General features: G+C 47.5%; 9 protein-coding genes across 9 annotated transcripts; 4 read left to right on the forward strand and 5 right to left on the reverse strand.

Moving 5' to 3' along the window:
* The first annotated feature begins 12 nt into the window (after positions 1–12).
* On the forward strand, positions 13–811 carry F5147DRAFT_673159 (uncharacterized protein). Its single transcript, XM_041435707.1, has one exon. It carries the CDS (start codon positions 146–148, stop codon positions 590–592), a length of 447 nt encoding a protein of 148 aa, XP_041297599.1. The 5' UTR covers positions 13–145; the 3' UTR covers positions 593–811.
* Positions 812–3,484, reverse strand: F5147DRAFT_673160 (Pre-mRNA splicing factor PRP21 like protein-domain-containing protein). The gene is made up of 5 exons (XM_041435708.1): positions 3,299–3,484; positions 2,937–3,243; positions 2,566–2,885; positions 2,091–2,516; positions 812–2,036 (listed from the first exon to the last, which is right to left on the reverse strand). Exons 1-5 carry the CDS (start codon positions 3,432–3,434, stop codon positions 892–894), a joined length of 2,334 nt encoding a protein of 777 aa, XP_041297600.1. The 5' UTR covers positions 3,435–3,484; the 3' UTR covers positions 812–891.
* Positions 3,485–3,550: 66 nt separating this feature from the next.
* F5147DRAFT_673162 (mitochondrial 54S ribosomal protein YmL31) lies at positions 3,551–4,151 on the forward strand. The gene is made up of 4 exons (XM_041435709.1): positions 3,551–3,630; positions 3,683–3,797; positions 3,853–3,972; positions 4,026–4,151. Exons 1-4 carry the CDS (start codon positions 3,581–3,583, stop codon positions 4,056–4,058), a joined length of 318 nt encoding a protein of 105 aa, XP_041297601.1. The 5' UTR covers positions 3,551–3,580; the 3' UTR covers positions 4,059–4,151.
* Positions 4,117–5,218, reverse strand: F5147DRAFT_568126 (U3-containing 90S pre-ribosomal complex subunit-domain containing protein; the record flags this gene model as incomplete). Its single annotated transcript, XM_041430885.1, has 4 exons — positions 4,117–4,616; positions 4,666–4,740; positions 4,796–4,946; positions 5,003–5,218. 4 exons carry the CDS (start codon positions 5,216–5,218, stop codon positions 4,117–4,119), a joined length of 942 nt encoding a protein of 313 aa, XP_041297602.1.
* Positions 5,219–5,376: 158 nt separating this feature from the next.
* Positions 5,377–7,259, forward strand: F5147DRAFT_346815 (ribonuclease H-like domain-containing protein). Its single transcript, XM_041429314.1, has 6 exons — positions 5,377–5,888; positions 5,956–6,108; positions 6,163–6,339; positions 6,415–6,513; positions 6,570–6,668; positions 6,740–7,259. The coding sequence occupies exons 1-6, from the start codon at positions 5,457–5,459 to the stop codon at positions 6,884–6,886; spliced, it is 1,107 nt and encodes a 368-aa protein (XP_041297603.1). The 5' UTR covers positions 5,377–5,456; the 3' UTR covers positions 6,887–7,259.
* A 28-nt stretch (positions 7,260–7,287) lies between these two features.
* On the reverse strand, positions 7,288–9,271 carry F5147DRAFT_567667 (uncharacterized protein; the record flags this gene model as incomplete). Its single annotated transcript, XM_041430871.1, has 10 exons — positions 7,288–7,571; positions 7,622–7,745; positions 7,798–7,906; positions 7,954–8,115; positions 8,168–8,282; positions 8,335–8,387; positions 8,439–8,626; positions 8,681–8,725; positions 8,777–8,963; positions 9,021–9,271. 10 exons carry the CDS (start codon positions 9,269–9,271, stop codon positions 7,288–7,290), a joined length of 1,518 nt encoding a protein of 505 aa, XP_041297604.1.
* Positions 9,272–10,529: 1,258 nt separating this feature from the next.
* Positions 10,530–13,051, reverse strand: F5147DRAFT_673172 (HEC/Ndc80p family-domain-containing protein). The gene is made up of 7 exons (XM_041435710.1): positions 12,721–13,051; positions 12,253–12,664; positions 11,918–12,202; positions 11,660–11,808; positions 11,057–11,582; positions 10,867–10,997; positions 10,530–10,812 (listed from the first exon to the last, which is right to left on the reverse strand). The coding sequence occupies exons 1-7, from the start codon at positions 12,987–12,989 to the stop codon at positions 10,665–10,667; spliced, it is 1,920 nt and encodes a 639-aa protein (XP_041297605.1). The 5' UTR covers positions 12,990–13,051; the 3' UTR covers positions 10,530–10,664.
* A 75-nt stretch (positions 13,052–13,126) lies between these two features.
* On the forward strand, positions 13,127–14,011 carry F5147DRAFT_628436 (uncharacterized protein). The gene is made up of 3 exons (XM_041432735.1): positions 13,127–13,246; positions 13,303–13,419; positions 13,484–14,011. Exons 1-3 carry the CDS (start codon positions 13,164–13,166, stop codon positions 13,824–13,826), a joined length of 543 nt encoding a protein of 180 aa, XP_041297606.1. The 5' UTR covers positions 13,127–13,163; the 3' UTR covers positions 13,827–14,011.
* Positions 14,012–14,325: 314 nt separating this feature from the next.
* F5147DRAFT_628439 (uncharacterized protein) lies at positions 14,326–16,273 on the reverse strand. The gene is made up of 8 exons (XM_041432736.1): positions 16,117–16,273; positions 15,940–16,065; positions 15,576–15,872; positions 15,296–15,524; positions 15,189–15,239; positions 14,937–15,136; positions 14,661–14,873; positions 14,326–14,607 (listed from the first exon to the last, which is right to left on the reverse strand). The coding sequence occupies exons 1-8, from the start codon at positions 16,132–16,134 to the stop codon at positions 14,434–14,436; spliced, it is 1,308 nt and encodes a 435-aa protein (XP_041297607.1). The 5' UTR covers positions 16,135–16,273; the 3' UTR covers positions 14,326–14,433.
* Positions 16,274–16,595: the final 322 nt, after the last annotated feature.

The following is a 16,595-nucleotide window of genomic DNA, read 5'->3' on the forward strand; positions in this document are numbered from 1 at the left end:
TCGAATATTAATCCTATATCTGGCTTGTACGTGATGATATTTATGAAGACCAGGCTCAGGCCCCCCCCTGGCTTTAAAATCAAAGGAGACCAGGCGATTCGTCTGCTACTGCGACTTGTTTCTTGACTCGTTCTCAGCATCAAAAATGTCAGACAGTTTCTCACCAAAAATGCGCAAGGGCAGGTCCGTATCGCTTCATCTCCCAAAGCAGTGCGATCCCACGCCAGTACCCCCATCCCTAACAAACTCACCGCACCTCTCGTCGCCCTACAGCGTATTTCGTCGGCAACCAGCTTTTCTGAAGACCCCCTCCCAGGAGGATGACGAGTGGTTGCGAGACATGGTGCCCATGAACAGCGAGCAAGGCGCTTTTGAAGAAAACCTTCTGAGCGCGTCGCAACCAGTCACGCCAGTCGTAGCAGTAGCAGTCCAGAAACAATGGGAGACATCACAGGAGGAGTCGTTCCGGGGTCGTGCTACGTTATCTCCGAGACCTAACATGCATCGTTCATGGTCGTCTCCTTCAGCATCATCAACATCATCTGTCGTCGCTGTGTCACCTTATGACTTGGACAGGACCAGCAGCGGTTAGTATAGGTCCAGCGTCAGCGCGGACTTTACGGCATAATATTCATGACGATGTTCTCTTTATCTTTTTGGGTCTTAGGTTACATCGGGTTTCAGGTTTCTTTGGGTCTTGAGTTACATCGGGTTTAACCTATCTTTTATCGCGTCCATCAATCGCGCTGTAGTGCCTATTATTATTTCACGCTTGGTTGACTTTTACTTTATTTTATACACTCTTACTATATGTCTTGTATCGGTATCACATATGTCATGTCTTCATAGAATTACGCACCCTATGTTACAAAAAAATAAATGTACAAGCGATCACTTCTTCTTACCAGCAGTGATGCTAAGTACAACAAGATCATCCTCCTCCAAATTATGACTAGCAATAGTACTGTTGTTCGTCAGCATCTTACCCGCATACGATATTCGAACTTTGGAAAGAGGGAGATTGCTGCCAAGGACTTGATTTATCCGATCGCGCAGCGTTGAAACCAGCAAAGTTAGAGGAAGGTCTGTAACAGTGACCGTCTGGCCGTTAAGTTTCCATTCCGGCTTAGACGGATCATTGGGAAGTTGCACGAAGAGTGATATGGTGTAGGGATGCATTGCAACCCAGTCTGCTTCAGGATACAAGGCACCACCAGGCAGTTTCGCAATTTTTTGCCGTTTGATAGCGGGCTGTTCTTCTAGTCCTTCCATCTCGTCTGCGCTGCGCACCATACCCGCGTGTGGCTGTGTTCCCACACCACCGGCCATCATTCCTGCCATACGAGAAGGATGCATCCCAGCGGCAGGAGGCTGGTAACCGAACGGCTGCGCAGAGTCGAGACCTTGATAGTGAAGAGGTGGGAGCATGACAGGCGGTGCTTGAGGTGGATATGCTGACGCCGGCTGCGGGCCAGATGAAATAGTAGCGGAAGAGTAAGAAGCTGACCCGGATGATTGCACAGGAGGGGCAGGTAATGATGCGTGAGGTGGAGGGAGACCCGTCATTGCAGGCGGAGGTGCTGACACAGGGCCAATTCCAGGGCCGATCGCATTGGAATCCTGAGGTCCAAGACCCTTTGCACGATGAATGGCAGCAATTTGCTCGTCGAAGTTGACATTGGTCGAATATTTGTCCATCGTAGAAACTTTTGTTGCAGTGTGACCATCCCACACAACCTTCTCCCTCTCTTTCCGGCGTTCCTTCTCTTCTTCTTCCTCTTTCTTCCGCCTCTCCTCGTCAGCTTCAGCACCGAAAATGTCCACACGTGTACGGGCCAAGTTTTTGAGTGACGATACTACGTTTGCACCGCGCAGAAGCTCAGACGCCTGAGCTTTACGAGCTTCGATGTTGTCACGGTGAGACTTCCATTTGGGATCCAGTAGCTCAATACGCATGTGCTCATCAAGTTCGTCAACGGGAATCTGCTGTCCACAAATCGTGCACGTCGTGAGGGTAGCTCCCTTCTTAGCACCAACTGCAATATTCAAAGGTAAGTTGACTATCAGAAAGAACAATGCTAACAACAAACGTTTTGGAACATAGTCTGTCCTAATCTTCATAGGTCCAGAAATGCTGGCACTTGCTTGCATCGCGCGGGCGCGCTCAAGTTCCCTCACTCTCTCCTCATCTTCACTCTTCTTCCTTAGTTGCGCTTCATCGTCCTCATCATCGCTCTGTTCCATTGCAGCGTCCTCGTCTTCAACAGCCCCAATCCCAACACCGCTGACAGCTGCCGCCGCTTCGGCCTCTGCTGCAGCCTGCCTTGCTTTGTGAGCTTCTATCTCATCCGCGGTGTTTTCCATAATCATAGCAGCCATTCTCTTTTGAGCAAGCGTCATACTCTCCACTTCCTGCACACTCATTGGAGGAGGAAGCTCTGAATTTGCATCAGCAACCGTGAAATCGATCGTTTGAACGATTGCATAGTCATGCCAGTCGATCTCAGCAAATGCACCTAAAGCAAACGATCGTAATTGGTTGTCGAGGAGGGAAAAGTAACGTACGTTTCTCTGCCTCCTGGTCATCTCTTCTCTTCTTATCCTTCTCCCTTTTCAAGCGTTCCCAACGGGCGTATTTTTTGGACTGCTCTAACGTTGCCCCCTTTGCGCCTTCCTGCGCTCTGTTACTCAACTCCGCCAACATCTCCTTACTTGGATACAAAATTTTAAGATACTGTTCCACAAGACGGTTGAAGCAACCGAAGAGAGAATGAGTGGGTCGCAGGAAGTCGAACTGATAGTTCCTTCCCTCATTTTGCGAAAGTGTGGCCAAGAATGTCCTTCCGCGACGGGCGGTGAAAAGTGCAGTCAATTTCATGATATCTCTAGCTTAAATCATTAGCCACATTCTTGCAGGACATAACCAGGCGACGCACAAGTCAATGGGGCTGACATTGGGCATGTCCATGGCGAACTGCGGCTGAGGTGGTTCGACGCCGAGATCCTCTAGAATCATTGGCATTTCTTCTACCCCGTCCACCTTTTCCTTTTCTTGTGAAGTGTCATCCAGCTCCTCTCCAGCCTCTATCTTCTCCATGCGATGCCTATAGTAAGCATGATAAGGATCCGCGGGGTTGAGGAACGAAAACTTGGGATCCTGACGCTGGTTCTCGCGAATTTTATCCTCAAACTGAGGCGGGTTCGCAGAGCGAGCGACAAACAATGCTGTTCTGTCAATAACAGCTGCAAAAAAAAACAAATCTCAGAACAACGCACACAACATAATGAAAGACCCTACATTTGATTTCCGGAGGTGGCAGGATGAGTCCACTGGTAAACCTGAGTGAAGAATCCCGAATGCCATTCTCCATTTCGACATCACCATTAAAGGCGTGTCCGTTCATGGCAGGCATAGTTTGTGTTTCTACCGCCATGGTTGTTGTCGACGTGAGCGACGTTAATGGATCCTTGGCTTGAAGTCGTCCATTCACTAAGTCTTATCGGAGTTCTAAATGATGCTGCTCGGCATCTGTCGGCAAATACCTCTTAAGCTACGGCGACCAACTGACTTGCATACGAAATGTTTGGTGCTTTCCGACCTACGTCGGTAAATCTAGGCGGTCTACTATGGTAAGCCGTGCAGCCCATTCAGCAACATTTTCTCATCACATCTGCTGTTCAGGAAAACGCCATGGAAGTTGTCAATCACGCGAAAAGCCAATGCGCGTGCTCGTCTGAAGAAAGTCGACGCAGTCATTGAAACGGTCAGAGCAAGTGGCATACAATGCGGTGCATTGGTGAGCTAGTCGACTTGCTTTCCCTGTGTCTCATGGTTTAAATTTGTATTTTCAGGAGAAGGCACTACAGCTGCCTAAAGAGCACGAGATGGATCCCAAGGATAAATACACGGTGTTCAGTGCGACTTCACGAGGCTATCGAAAGGGCATTCACAAAGTGCCCAAATGGACTAGAGTGAGTTCATTATCATTAATTGCGCATGGTATATTGAAATGTTCACTTATTAGCTCACACTAAGAGTCAACCCGAAGGGATTTTAAGTGATGCCTCTTTATATAGAATGCAGTATTGTACTCTAACTTAATCCCATGGGATCGACTAGAAAAACACCAGTTGGATTTTCCCCTCTTGAATACCCTTGAGTACCTTCGGCGCCCCTAGAACAGTTCGGAATACTTCGTCCCGAGTCTCTGGGATGTCCAATAAACTTCTTTTCTTTGTATCTCGATATGAGATATCCAGGATAATGTGTGTGAGCTGAGACACCAAAAGGGCGTCTGAGAAACATTGAAAGTGTGTTTTATGTGCCAGGATAGTATCTAGCTCACCGGTTTCACATAATAGTTTCCCGATTCTTCCAGGAGTCCCGACAGCAGAACCAATTTTTGACCTCTTGAGATAAGAAACGTGCTCTTCCAGTTTAAAGTGTCTCGCAAACAACTTTGCTACATCTGCACCCTTCTCACGGCGCAGCCTCTTATCTTTGAGAACTCTGGTCGCATCAGCAACCCGGAGTGCAGCTCCGGCTATGAACAGCAAGGTGGGAGCTCCAGCCACTTTGGATCTTTGCGACAGACGGGTGTGTAGTGTCGGGAGAACTACCATACGTTAATGTACATTTGCAACATGTAAGATGAAAAGACATACCTTCGATGATGAACTCAACCAGATTGTCTAATGTTCTCGATCCCGTCCATATCGCCGTATCCGCGATCGATGCTTCTGTCTAATTGTTAAATTGATATCATTCTTTGAGGACTAATGTAGTTGAGCTTACCGGGTATCAAGACGTCGCTGAGTTCTATCTCAGACATTGCAGGGAAAGCTTTGACCTGCATAGATGAGACATAGTCTGCGAGTTTGTGAGCAGGTTGCGCTGCCACTGAAAGAGGCTCGATAACCTCGACTGTTTCTGCTAACTTCCTCTTCTGCGAAATATAATGATTGTGAGTGAGAGACCAATGATCTGATAGGTGACACAAACCTTGATCTTGCGCTCCTTCTCCTTCTCCCTCCGTTTGCGTTTCTTTTCTGTCATTGATTTCTCCTTGATATAAACCTCCGCTTCCTCAGCATCTTCATCTGCACTAAGAAGACCACTTATATCATCGCCCGGACCATTATCCTCTTCACCAGAGGTAGCAACGAGTTCATCTGGCACGAAGTCATCGTCCAAGTCGTCACCTCGTTGACCATTCATGCTGCTGTGAGACAAGATGTAGCGGTGAGAACAATGACGGTAACAAACTTTAGAAATGGTCCGAAAACTTTTTGCTTCCGCGATCCGTGATGCTTGCCGGATGGTGCCGAAATACTAGTAGCCCTGTCTGCTATTGGCATACTTGTCAAGCCATTAAATGTACGTTGAACTGAACTTAATCATCACTTACAAGTTACCAGCGAGTCGATTGCCCAGGACGTACTGTCAACCTAACATCATGCAGCTTGCAAGCCCTAACCTCGATGGGTTATTTCCCTTTGTGACCTTTTTCCTATCCCTAATTCAACTGCTGGGCTCTAATTGGAAAGTCCTTCTACTCTCTTCGTTTCTTATCTGGTCTGTTACAGTCTTTACACGCCGCGCAAAACAGTCGAAAGATTCTTCTTCGCTGCTGGTCGAGGGTTCTCCCTCTCCTCGAGTGCCCTTAAATGGTTCAGACATCCCTTCAATATATCATCATCCATATTCGCAAATATCTGACAGACCAACTTCAAAGTCGTCTTCGCAAACTCAAAAGAAAGATCTGATGGTGAAAGGCGCTCAAAAGCAGGATCATCGTGTGAAGCCACCCTACGATGCCTTCCTCGTTTTGGACGTTGAGGCTACTTGTGAAGAGGGGACCGGCTTTGAGTGGCCTAATGAAATCATAGTTCGTCTTATCTACTATTACATGATTCATTTTACACCCAGTTCCTGACCACGTCTCACTAACATAGGAGTGGCCTGTTTGTCTCATGCGCTGGAAGGATAAATCGGACCAAGGAAGAGCTTGCCAGCTGGAAATTGTTGATGAGTTTAGGAGCTTCGTCAAGCCCACATGGAGACCTCAACTATCGCAATTTTGCACGGAACTTACAGGAATCACGCAAGTTCGTCTGATGCTTCTACTTCTGCTTTAATGCCATGCCATGATTGAACATTAGGTCCAAGTCAACACAGCGCCAACCTTCCAGAAGGTTCTGAATATGTTTGCACGTTTTTTGGCCAATCACGGATTAATTGATCCAAAGAGCGGGAGACCCATACAACGCTTTTGTTGGTGCAGTGACGGACCTTTCGATATAAGGGATTTCGTCGTGAAGCAATGTTTTATATCGAAGGTCAGTAGTCTACGCCGATCTACGTGAACCAATTGAAAGTTCGATCGATCTCATTATCTTGTTATCAATTATTAGATACCTATGCCATTGTGGCTCAAAGGGGATATTCTCGACGTCAGGAAAGTTGTCTCGGTTTGGGCAGTTGCGTCTAGCAACCCGGACACCACAATCAAGGTGCCTATTAACTTTCATCGATGCGGACTCACTCTCACTCACGATTCTTTTATCAGCCTTCGCCACGTTCTCACATCCGATCATTGAACATACCACAGCAGTTGCAAGTCCTCGGGTTGCCAGCGTTTCAAGGCCGTTTGCACAGCGGTATTGACGTCAGTACTCGATTTCACATGTAACTCTGCCCTGCTGATATTCTTTTTCACACTGTTATTTTCTCCCACAGGATACACGGAACATCGCACGTGTGATGACTGAGCTTGCTCGTCGTGGAGTCCGTTTGGAACCCAAGACATCCATCAATCCAAATCGTCGCTGGAATTGGATGGGAAAGTCTGGGGTGGTTCTCGAGCACACTCTAATGTTACAATGATAAAATGTGATTGCTGTAGGAATGTTTGTCACCAATTATTGATTTCTAGCACAATGAGAGTAGTGGTGTAAAGTTTGAAACACATCTATTTCTAAATAAATATTTAAAGCGTTCATTCACCTGCGAGCGAACTAATAGTGCTATTTCTGTTTGACCAAGCCGTCTGCGCCAGCAAGTACCTCTCGCGGTCACAGTTAGAAAAAAAAAGAACCTTGATACGCCGGCTAACTTGGTTCCCGAAAATACATGATTGTGAGATTTCCCGGAGGCGCAGGCAGAATGAGCAGTGTGTTGGATACACAAGGATGAGAAATAGGGTGTGGGTGGTCTGGCGTCCGACGCATCCCACGCCCAATGCGAGTTGGAAAATTTACTGACAAAGCGCATTCTCTTCAGCTCCATCAGCGACTAAATTCTGGAGGGTCACTCACAAAGTCCCAAAGAGTTCCGAATGCAGGAATACCAGCTTCCTTGCAGCCATGCTGGATCTCAAAGTTACCCACGTAGTTGGAGGTGATGAAGACAACCTCTGCCTGCCAGTATTCGTATACCTCCTTCAAGATCTTCATGGTGGGTGGACGACCACCACGGAGCTTGGAGTCCCAGAGGAGGAGACGCTCTGGACCAACGTGTCTGTGAATGAGACCACTAATGGTTGGACCGAAAGTCTTTTCTTGATCAGAGCCTGCGGAAACGTCAGTGATATGCATATGCCAGAGGTTCAAATTGTCGCACCGATCCAAATCAGGTACCAGTAAGGAGACTGAATGCAAGTAGAAAGGGCAGCACCAAGACCAGTACCAGTGCAGATACGGATTCCACGCTTGTAAAGGGTCGATGTGTTAGAGACACCGGCGACCTGGAAAAGAAATTGGCAATCTGATCGGAAAAAACTGCTGATGTCGTTTTACCTTCAGCTCACGAGTCCAGATCCTTCTCGGCGGGTTGTTGACCAGGCTCTTGGTGAAATCGCCTTGCACACCGCAAATCAGGTAGTGATACTTTGCATGAGTACCCTCGCTGTAAAGAGTTAGGAGTATCGCATAACGACGACACTGAAGACTCACGAGATGATACCGAAAGCGTGATATTCCTTGACAGCTGAGCGACTAATACGAGCAAGCAGACCCTGTTGCATACCACGCTCGAAGCGGAGAACAGCGACTTTGGGAGAGGGTAGTTCGATGTCGACCTTGACGTGTCTCGTGCAAATCCAAGGTAGAACAATGCTAAAACCGCTGTGAGCAACGTAATTGAGAATGCAGGTAAAGCAGTACTTACAAGGTGGACATTCCGATTGTGTACCAGAACGCTTGCTGTTGAACGACGTATCTCCCGATGTGGTCGAACTTTCCATCCGCAGTGTCATAGGCATTGGTCACGATAGTGTAGATCCCTTCGAAAAATTAGTACGGTCGTAAGCTTTTCTACGTCAAAGTCGAGCCTACAGGTCATGCACAAGGAAGTCCATCCGAAGAAACGGTGATTCCGCTCAAACACACTAGATGGCGATGTAAAAACGCTGTGATGAATGACCGAAAAGAATACTTACTTGTGATGAGTGTTTCGGACCCACGGAAGACCAGCACAAATTGTGACGAACAATACAAGTGTGGTGATCACACCGAAGGCAAGAATAGAATCGTTGAACAGATACTTTTGTTTGAATTGATGTACAACCATGAGGATTATCCAAGCTACGCCGGAGATTGCACATCCGCTGTGGATACCACCAAGATGCTGTGGTAACGAAACGTCAGCTTTCTGAAATCGTCATTTGGAGTTCAAACTGACCTGTAAAGTTGAGGTACACCCAAGGCGGAAGTATAGAGGAGTCCACTATAAAAATCATCAACATCAATTGAAATCTTAAAAATGCATGGTACGAACCTTGGCGAAGAAGGTGTTGACGAACAAATACAAGCAACGGCCGAATATCTCGTTACGCACAAGAACTGAGACGTTCAAATTGCCAACAACCAAAGCACCGGGATATTTTGCTGCGTATGGCCATTTTCCAGCAATGGCAAAGCCAAGTCCAATGAAATTGACTGTGAACACCACAGTGAAAAACCGCCTTGATAAATCAAAAGGGTGAGCGTTCGACCACATATGTTGTCGGATAATACCATACCTGTAACTGTTGTACCAGATTATCCAGAGGACCCACAGGGGTGTGCTGTGCTTTGCTTTGGCAGGGGCTGGCGGCGGCTTCGCGACGTTTGAGGGAGTAACCGGCGCATCTTTCTTGAGAGATTGCACGGCGAACACCTCGATGTCTGCTTCCTTCTTCTCGTCCTTTGCGAGATTGGCAAGCTGAGGAGAGTGGAGATCTAATGTCCCTTTCTCTACATCATTGTAAGCCAAGGCAGGTTTGGTAGACATCGTGTGCTCCGAAGTCGCGAAGAGAAACTACCCGCTGGGTGAAGAAGAAGTAAGAAGCGCGAAGTTTTAGACATTCAGTTTGAGTCCTTTTATCGTCTCGAAACTGCGGATTCTTTCCAATATTTTCCAAGAAGGTAACTTGTGAGAAAGACAATCGAACCTGTAGATCTCGGAATTAGTCTGTCGCTACATTATTTGAAAAATAGGACCAACACGACACAGGATGTTCACAGCCAAGACTCCGGCTCCTGAGTGGCTTACCGGCATTCAGGGAGATTCGGGTGAAGGGCGTGAAACACAATCACAGTATCAAAGCCCGATGGAAACTGGCGATGGCGACCGGTCAACTAAATGTCTTCATCTTCCTAGAAGAGCATTGTTTTCAGTACTGGATGTCGGAGGGCGCCGCGCTTCGGGTCATTCATTCAATAACTATGTGCATGATTCCGACAGCGGCTTGGAAGGTTCCTCTGTGTAAGAGCAGTTCGCGGGATAGTAACCAAAATAGTTGTCCCAACCAGCAGAAAATTATTGAGACTTACACATATGTCATTGCTGAAGCGCCGATAGGCCTACATGCAAGATCACGGAACGTGTGTCACTTCATGTAGCAAGGTACTCCTGGGAGTCGAAACGGAAGCTTAATTTGGCAGGAGTCTCGGGGCTGAGAACGCGCTCCTGTCCTGCTTGAGAACCGGCTGTCAGTGGGAGGCACAGATCTACCAAATAAAACATACATGGGTTCGTAACCTGCGTGGTGATCTAGGGTGATCTTAGTGCTCCAAGCTGTGCACGTGCGAACACCAGACTCCTCGCGTGTGACCAAAATGGAAATCCTGATCAGACCGAGCAAAAAGTGACAATTGCCCTATCTTGCTAGCCTGTATCACAATGTAAATTAGCAACAAAAAAGGTTCCATATCATCCTGCGAGTGCATCAACAACAATTACCCGTGGGTGGGTGTTATCAGATAATTAATGGCTCCGATCCAAAGCCGGTACCTTGCATTTGCCAATACAATGGTCGGACCCATCATTATGATCAGACCATCATGATCAACCACTTCAAGTGCGTTCGCAACGTGGCGCAATCCGGCGCAATATGAGAATTAAGTCCAAATCTAATCTTCGGAACACTCCTTAATCTTAGGAAGCTTCGAATAGCCGGAAGAACCCAAAGTGATGTGCCTCACCGATGGCTCACCGAACCTCCAAAATTGCCCGGGCAGTCGGACCAGGTCGTGCAGTTTAGCGAAGTGCGGATAACATAACTTTTTGCATGCGCTTGGACTCGGTCCGCATTATTCGCCTACGGAAAGGTACAGCGCTACTAACATATAATTAGATTATAACAAATACGTCAAATACTGTGACTACCTAACGCGGGTACTGATCAGTTCCCCTCCTCAACAAAATCTCGCAGGCGCCGCAATTGCGCAGAAACTTCTTCTTTAAAGAGACCGATCTCATTGCTGTTCTTGGCAATAGCTCTGATAGTCTCGTCTTTTAATCGTGAGACCTTCGCTATTTGCTCTCGATAGCTGGCAGACGGTAATGAAAAAATTGATTGGATTGAAGTGGGAAAAGGAACTTACTCGAATTGTAATGCCTGAAGTCTTGATTTTACTCCCATTCCACTCGATAAGGCGGCCGTGCGCGCATGGGCAAGTTCTCTCTCCAATCGGGCAGCCTCGGCATTGCTGACCATAGACTCTTGCTGAGCAGCCTATAGCGGCAAGGTGTATAAATGAGAACTATAACACAGTAGTGGGAAGATACACGTACATCCCGAAGGTCATCCGCCTGCTCGTTCAGGCTCATCACCTTCTTCTCAATTTCTCGCACCTCCTCGTCAACATTCTCGCATTCTAAAGTCAGTTGATCAAGCTCGTTATCCACTTTGATGCGCTCGCTTTCAATATCTGCTCGTTCTGTTCTCTTGATCTCGGCTACACTATTAAGTGTAGGTTTTATGACCTTGCGAATGTCGGAACCCAACAATAGCTGCTGAGGATTCGCAGCGGCCGTGTTTAGCTCCAACCTGAGATCGATGTTGTCGAACGGTGGCGGTAGTGGGGGAAATAAGCCCACAGCAGATAGGAGATTACCATAGAGATCTAGTGCCTCTTCTGCCGCAGCTCCACGGTTGGTTGTTATGACTTCCAGAGACATCACTGTCTTGCGCGCTTCAGAAATCTTGTATTTGAGGTCCTCCAAATTGCGTGCGAGCGTTTCATGGTCAGTGTTCATGCGAATGACTTCTTCTGCTGTCAGGTTCTGAACTTTGACCACCTCCGTAAGCTTCTCAGTGCTCGGCTTTGAGTTGATCAAAGTTCTGAGCTGAAGATAAGAGTTCACGATGATTCATCCGCTATAAATTTGCATGACGCACATCGAGCAGCGAGTTCCGCTTTCTCGCGAACTACAGATTCAGTGAGCTGTCTTTTTCGCGACTCCAAGCGGTGCAAAACGTCGTCGAATTTGGCTCGATCATCCAAGATACAAGCCCGAATTTTCTGGAGTTTTTCTAGAGGTGCCTAACGGGTCAATACTTAGCAGACGACATTCGCCGAAAGGATCATACACGCGGCCTACCTTTGATGACCGAAGTTCGTCCAACTCCTTCGTTCCTTGTGCTAGTAGTGCTTTCTTATTCTCTAAGTCGCCGACCACCCTCTCGTTCTTCTTCGCTTCAATTCTATCGTCAGAAAGAGCTGCTTTTAAAAATATAGAAGACGTACCGTAACTGGCTTCCAGTTCTTTGTCCTGTTCGTGGAATACGTCTGCGCCATGAAAAAAAGCGACATAGGCTTCTGAAAAGTAATTGAATGCAAGCGCCTGATGATGGATAGGGTCGCTGAACTCTTCGGGAATTCTATCGGCAATTTGTAATGTGGGATCATCCTCGCTCTGCAAGTAGTTCAGCCGAGCCTGGAGTAATTTATTAATGCAAGGTTGTTTATGATTCAAGTGTAGATAACCTTTCCCATCTCAACCAGCCAATGCAAAACTGCCAGCAGAGCAGGCCAAGAATGCATACTTCCCGGAGCAGCCAGCCATTTGTTGTCAATTTGGGTAGAAAACGGGTATCGCAGGGCTTTCAGAGCGGGTTGAAGTTCGTCCTCAAAGCGAAGGCGAGGATCAAACGGGTATCCAGGATCTACGATAGTCACAAGATGTTGGAACATGGCTCGGTAATCTTTTCCGGTGATGTTTGATAGCGTTTGAACAGATATGTCAAATTCTGTCGCTTGCAGCCAAGAGTATATGTCTTGTTTCATTCTCGATTGATATGAGCGCTCGCGGATTGGTCGTGGGTCCTTGAATGTTTGACTGCCGGAAGGAGGGGCAAGAGATGGACCACCTGTCCATACCGAACCCCTCCTAGAAGAGCTGAGAGTAGGGTATCATTCGAAAGGAACGTTGACGAGATCAGAGAAGACACTTACTTGGTTAAAGGGGTACGCCCATAATTTGGTTTACTTGTACTTTGTAGCAGTGGATTCACATTCTGTGACCGATAACCAGAATGTCCTGTATTTGAGCCGGAACCTGCTCCTGGGGGCAAATAGGGTGTGCGGGCTGCTGGGCCAGCGAGCGACATGCGCATAGCGGACGATGATGCTTTCTTTGCTGTTGATGGCATTGGTAGGCCTGACCGAGTGTTGCCATATATATCAGTTGCAGGTTGCATGGTCGAGCGACGGAGTTCCGACATGTCGCCGACGAGCAATTGCAGGAAGTCGATGCGCTCAGGACGCGTCGTGCGTCGCGGTCAACAAGTGTTTGTCACATGCACGTGACCGTGCCACTAGACCCCTTTTTAAATATTGTTGTTACTTTAGATCTTATCTATATCGATATCATACTACTACATTCTCGATTCAAGAGCATGTCCAACCGCCATGTTCCAGTGAATCTTTTTGGAGACAATGGGATGAGGGCCAATCTACCTATAAATCTGATCAATGTCGCGTATGGCTCACTCTCGCTAAACGCTCTATCCCACTGACTGACCAAATTTATCTCAGAGACACGCAGGAGATCCCAAACTCCCAGGAAATATTCGTGTACCGTGACTCTGGTGCAAGCATTATCATCGACATCCTTCAAAAAGTCGATATCGAAGATCCGGAAGCGGCAGCAAAGTTAGTGTCCTCCTGTTGTTGCAATTGCATGTGCTTCAAGAAGCTCTGATGCATGATATCACAGATTCCACCTCGATGTAATAGCAGAGGATAATGATTCAATGGAACATAATTCCATCATTATTCAAAGACCCATCACCAATGAACTTTCTCCAATTTTGCTCGACGGAGGTCAGGTTCTACGGAAAGCTGGGTCAATCCACCACCTTCGCACCCTATTTGCTCTTTTCCGAGTCAGAGGAAAGAACCACGATGTCGTTGTCTCGTTCAACATTCCGATTGAAACGGGACAAGGCCGTGGAAGAAATGGAGCCGTTACGGTGGAACAGGAACAGCTCATCGCATCGGATTTCTTCAAGGCAGTAGATTCTCTGAGAGTTGTCGATTACAACCTTTTCGCAGTCTAGGCCTCCTACATAACGGACTCTACAGTTCAATATGACTTTCTCGGACCCGATTGCTAGATCTTAACATCAATAATATCTGGGGTTTGATCTTCTGAGTGTTATGAACTTTGTTTTCAGAAACTCGATCCCCATCTCATACCAGTACATATATATCGGCGGTTTAATTGCATCCTTTTATCATCAGCTTATCGCATTCCTAATGGAGCACCTCGTGGAAAGATATACACAGTATCAGGTATACCTGTGTCCGCTCCATACCGTGAAATGGGGGCCGCCTTCCACATCATGGGATGTAGCCGGCAAACATCAATCTCACTTTCAAAGTTTCTAGGGAATTAGCCGTCTGATGAGAGCTGATGAGAACAGACTTCTTTCCATTTTTGACAACGTGACTCCAGTGGGAGCGAAACCATGTGTTCGGGCGTATCATTGAGGGCGTATTGTGCTTCCACCACGACAATACGTCATATCGTAGGGTTCTCGCTTAGTTGCACTATCATTGAGACTCATGAGACATATCATTACCAATAGGAAACGGAGATTATATGGTATATCAGACCAACGATAGCATTAGTGATCACATACGCGAGACACGTGTGAACGCCAACTACGTCGGCGGGCGTGATGAAGCCTCATCCAACATTTGCTCGACCTCGGGCTCCTCCACGATAGGTTCACCCATACCTGTCTTCGCTGCTTCAGCAGCCTTAGCATCTTTTTTGCGCCTTGACGACTCTTTGAGCTTTTCCCATCGCTCACGAAAGCGTGCGATCGTCATTTTCTGCGACGGAAGTCAGTGGCGGACAAAAGGCGTCATACATGTTTGCAATGCACCTGTTTCTCATTCTCCATGCGAACAACTCGAACGTCTTCTTCCAACTCCCTTATGCGGCTAAGTAGCTGTGCTTCCCGATCACGACCAACGTTCAAAGCCGTCACCGGTGCTGGAACAGCTGGCAAATTGATATTCAGAGCGCTGAGGTCTACTACCGGTTGTTGCCCGGATTGCCTTGTTATTACCGTCGAGGTACCCATTGCTCGCTGTGCCTGATAGAGAGTATTGGCAGTGAGCCAGTCTGATGGAGGATCGGCAAAGGAGCGTAAGATCACCTGGTGTCGCGCCATCACAATGCTTTCGCGTAATTGGTGGTCTTGTTCCTTGCGCAGCTGCATGATCCGCTCAGCAGCCGCCAAACGTTTTGACATCGCTTCAAGCTCTTGCTTCAGTGATCCATTTTCTTTCTTCAAATCCGACCGGGACCGTTCCGAATCCGAGGGAATCATGCAAAAGGATTCTGATAGATCGTTACCTTGGAGAACTCGTTTCGTAAAGTCAAGTCCATTGACAATGTGCCAACATACCTTCGTCTGCAAATACTTCCTCATCCGTCTCCTCGAGCAAGGTGTCCACTTCTGAATGGGCAAGTCAAAAAACAGTTATTGGTAATGCGGTTTCGGCGATCACTTACTCGACTTGAATTTACCATCTAATCCCAGCCGTGTAAAAAACGTGGATGTGTGGGGCTGTTCGATATCGGTATCACTACTCGAGTTTCCGTCCCGCCGTGAGTTCTTCTTTCCCGCCGGGGGTGGTTCGGTTCCCAAAGGGGCTGTGGCGAAGGCAACTGGCTGAGACAAATTGTCGAGCATCCCCTCCATGATTCTCCAAAAGTTATTGAAGGCATCACCCGGATCAGACTATGGTGCGAAGTTGTAAAAAGTCATTGGGTGGAATATATATAATCATACCTGTTGCCCAAGCACCATGAATGATTCGTCAACGTTATTATGGGAGTCTAATAATCGACTCGAACTGCTAGCACTAGCATGCAGTGGGGCGGAGGATGCAGGAGCGGGAGCGTGAGCGTGAGGAGAAGTACTTGAACCGCCTCCGTTCTTATGCGTATGAACCTGTGTATGCCTCGGCGTTGTCTTCTGCGGCAGGGTGGGGTCCTGGTTCTCTTCACGAAGTTTTGCGATTCTCCTCTGCAGTTCCTTTCCGGCTTTTACGTGTTCGTTGTATAGCATGCGGAGCGTTGTTTTTGTCTGAGAGGCATTGCACAATGCAGATAACTAAGGTTACTAGATATGACGCATGAACTCGTATACGCACGTTTGCGTCCTGTGACTTGTCTTCGCAAGCGTGAAACGCTTCTGCAGCTTTCATGTGTTCCTCTGAAGCTGGGATGAGCAGCCCTTGGTTGCGGTAATCCTCTGCATTCGCCGCATGTTGGTGCGCCTGTGCTGAATATCAGTACCTGAGGGGTATTACATCCTTACAATCATCTACCGTTTGTAATGACTCCATCTTTTTGTTCACTTGTTTACTCGTTGGATTAGGAGAGGAGTGAAGAGGACTAACTACAAAGACCTCGTAGGGTGCAGAATTTTTCGTTTATTGACGCGGAACTAGATTGGCTGAAGTGACCTAATGAAGGGTCTTTTCACTAGGCGGTGGCCTAGGCCCCTCAGCGCGTGCCACCTTATGTTTGTTTCGTCAACAAACACTAGTAACTGTAAGTAATATGAAGACAACGTCTTAGGCTGATACTTCTTTTTCCGAAGTTCGTGCATGTGCATAACGAAGTCTATCACGCGATCTTTTGGAGACGGAGCTTCCACTTCGAATATCATATTCGATTGCAATGGGCCAATGGCTGCCACTGCCGTGAATCGTGATGATTGGGGCGGGTCACCACTCTCACAGCTTATCGGGCAATAGCTCATTACGTGGGATCCGGAGCGACCTGGGAGCAGCCAGGTATGAAA

Source organism: Suillus discolor (assembly GCF_016758755.1).
Source record: "Suillus discolor strain FC423 chromosome Unknown F5147scaffold_6, whole genome shotgun sequence".
Lineage (NCBI taxonomy): Eukaryota > Fungi > Basidiomycota > Agaricomycetes > Boletales > Suillaceae > Suillus > Suillus discolor.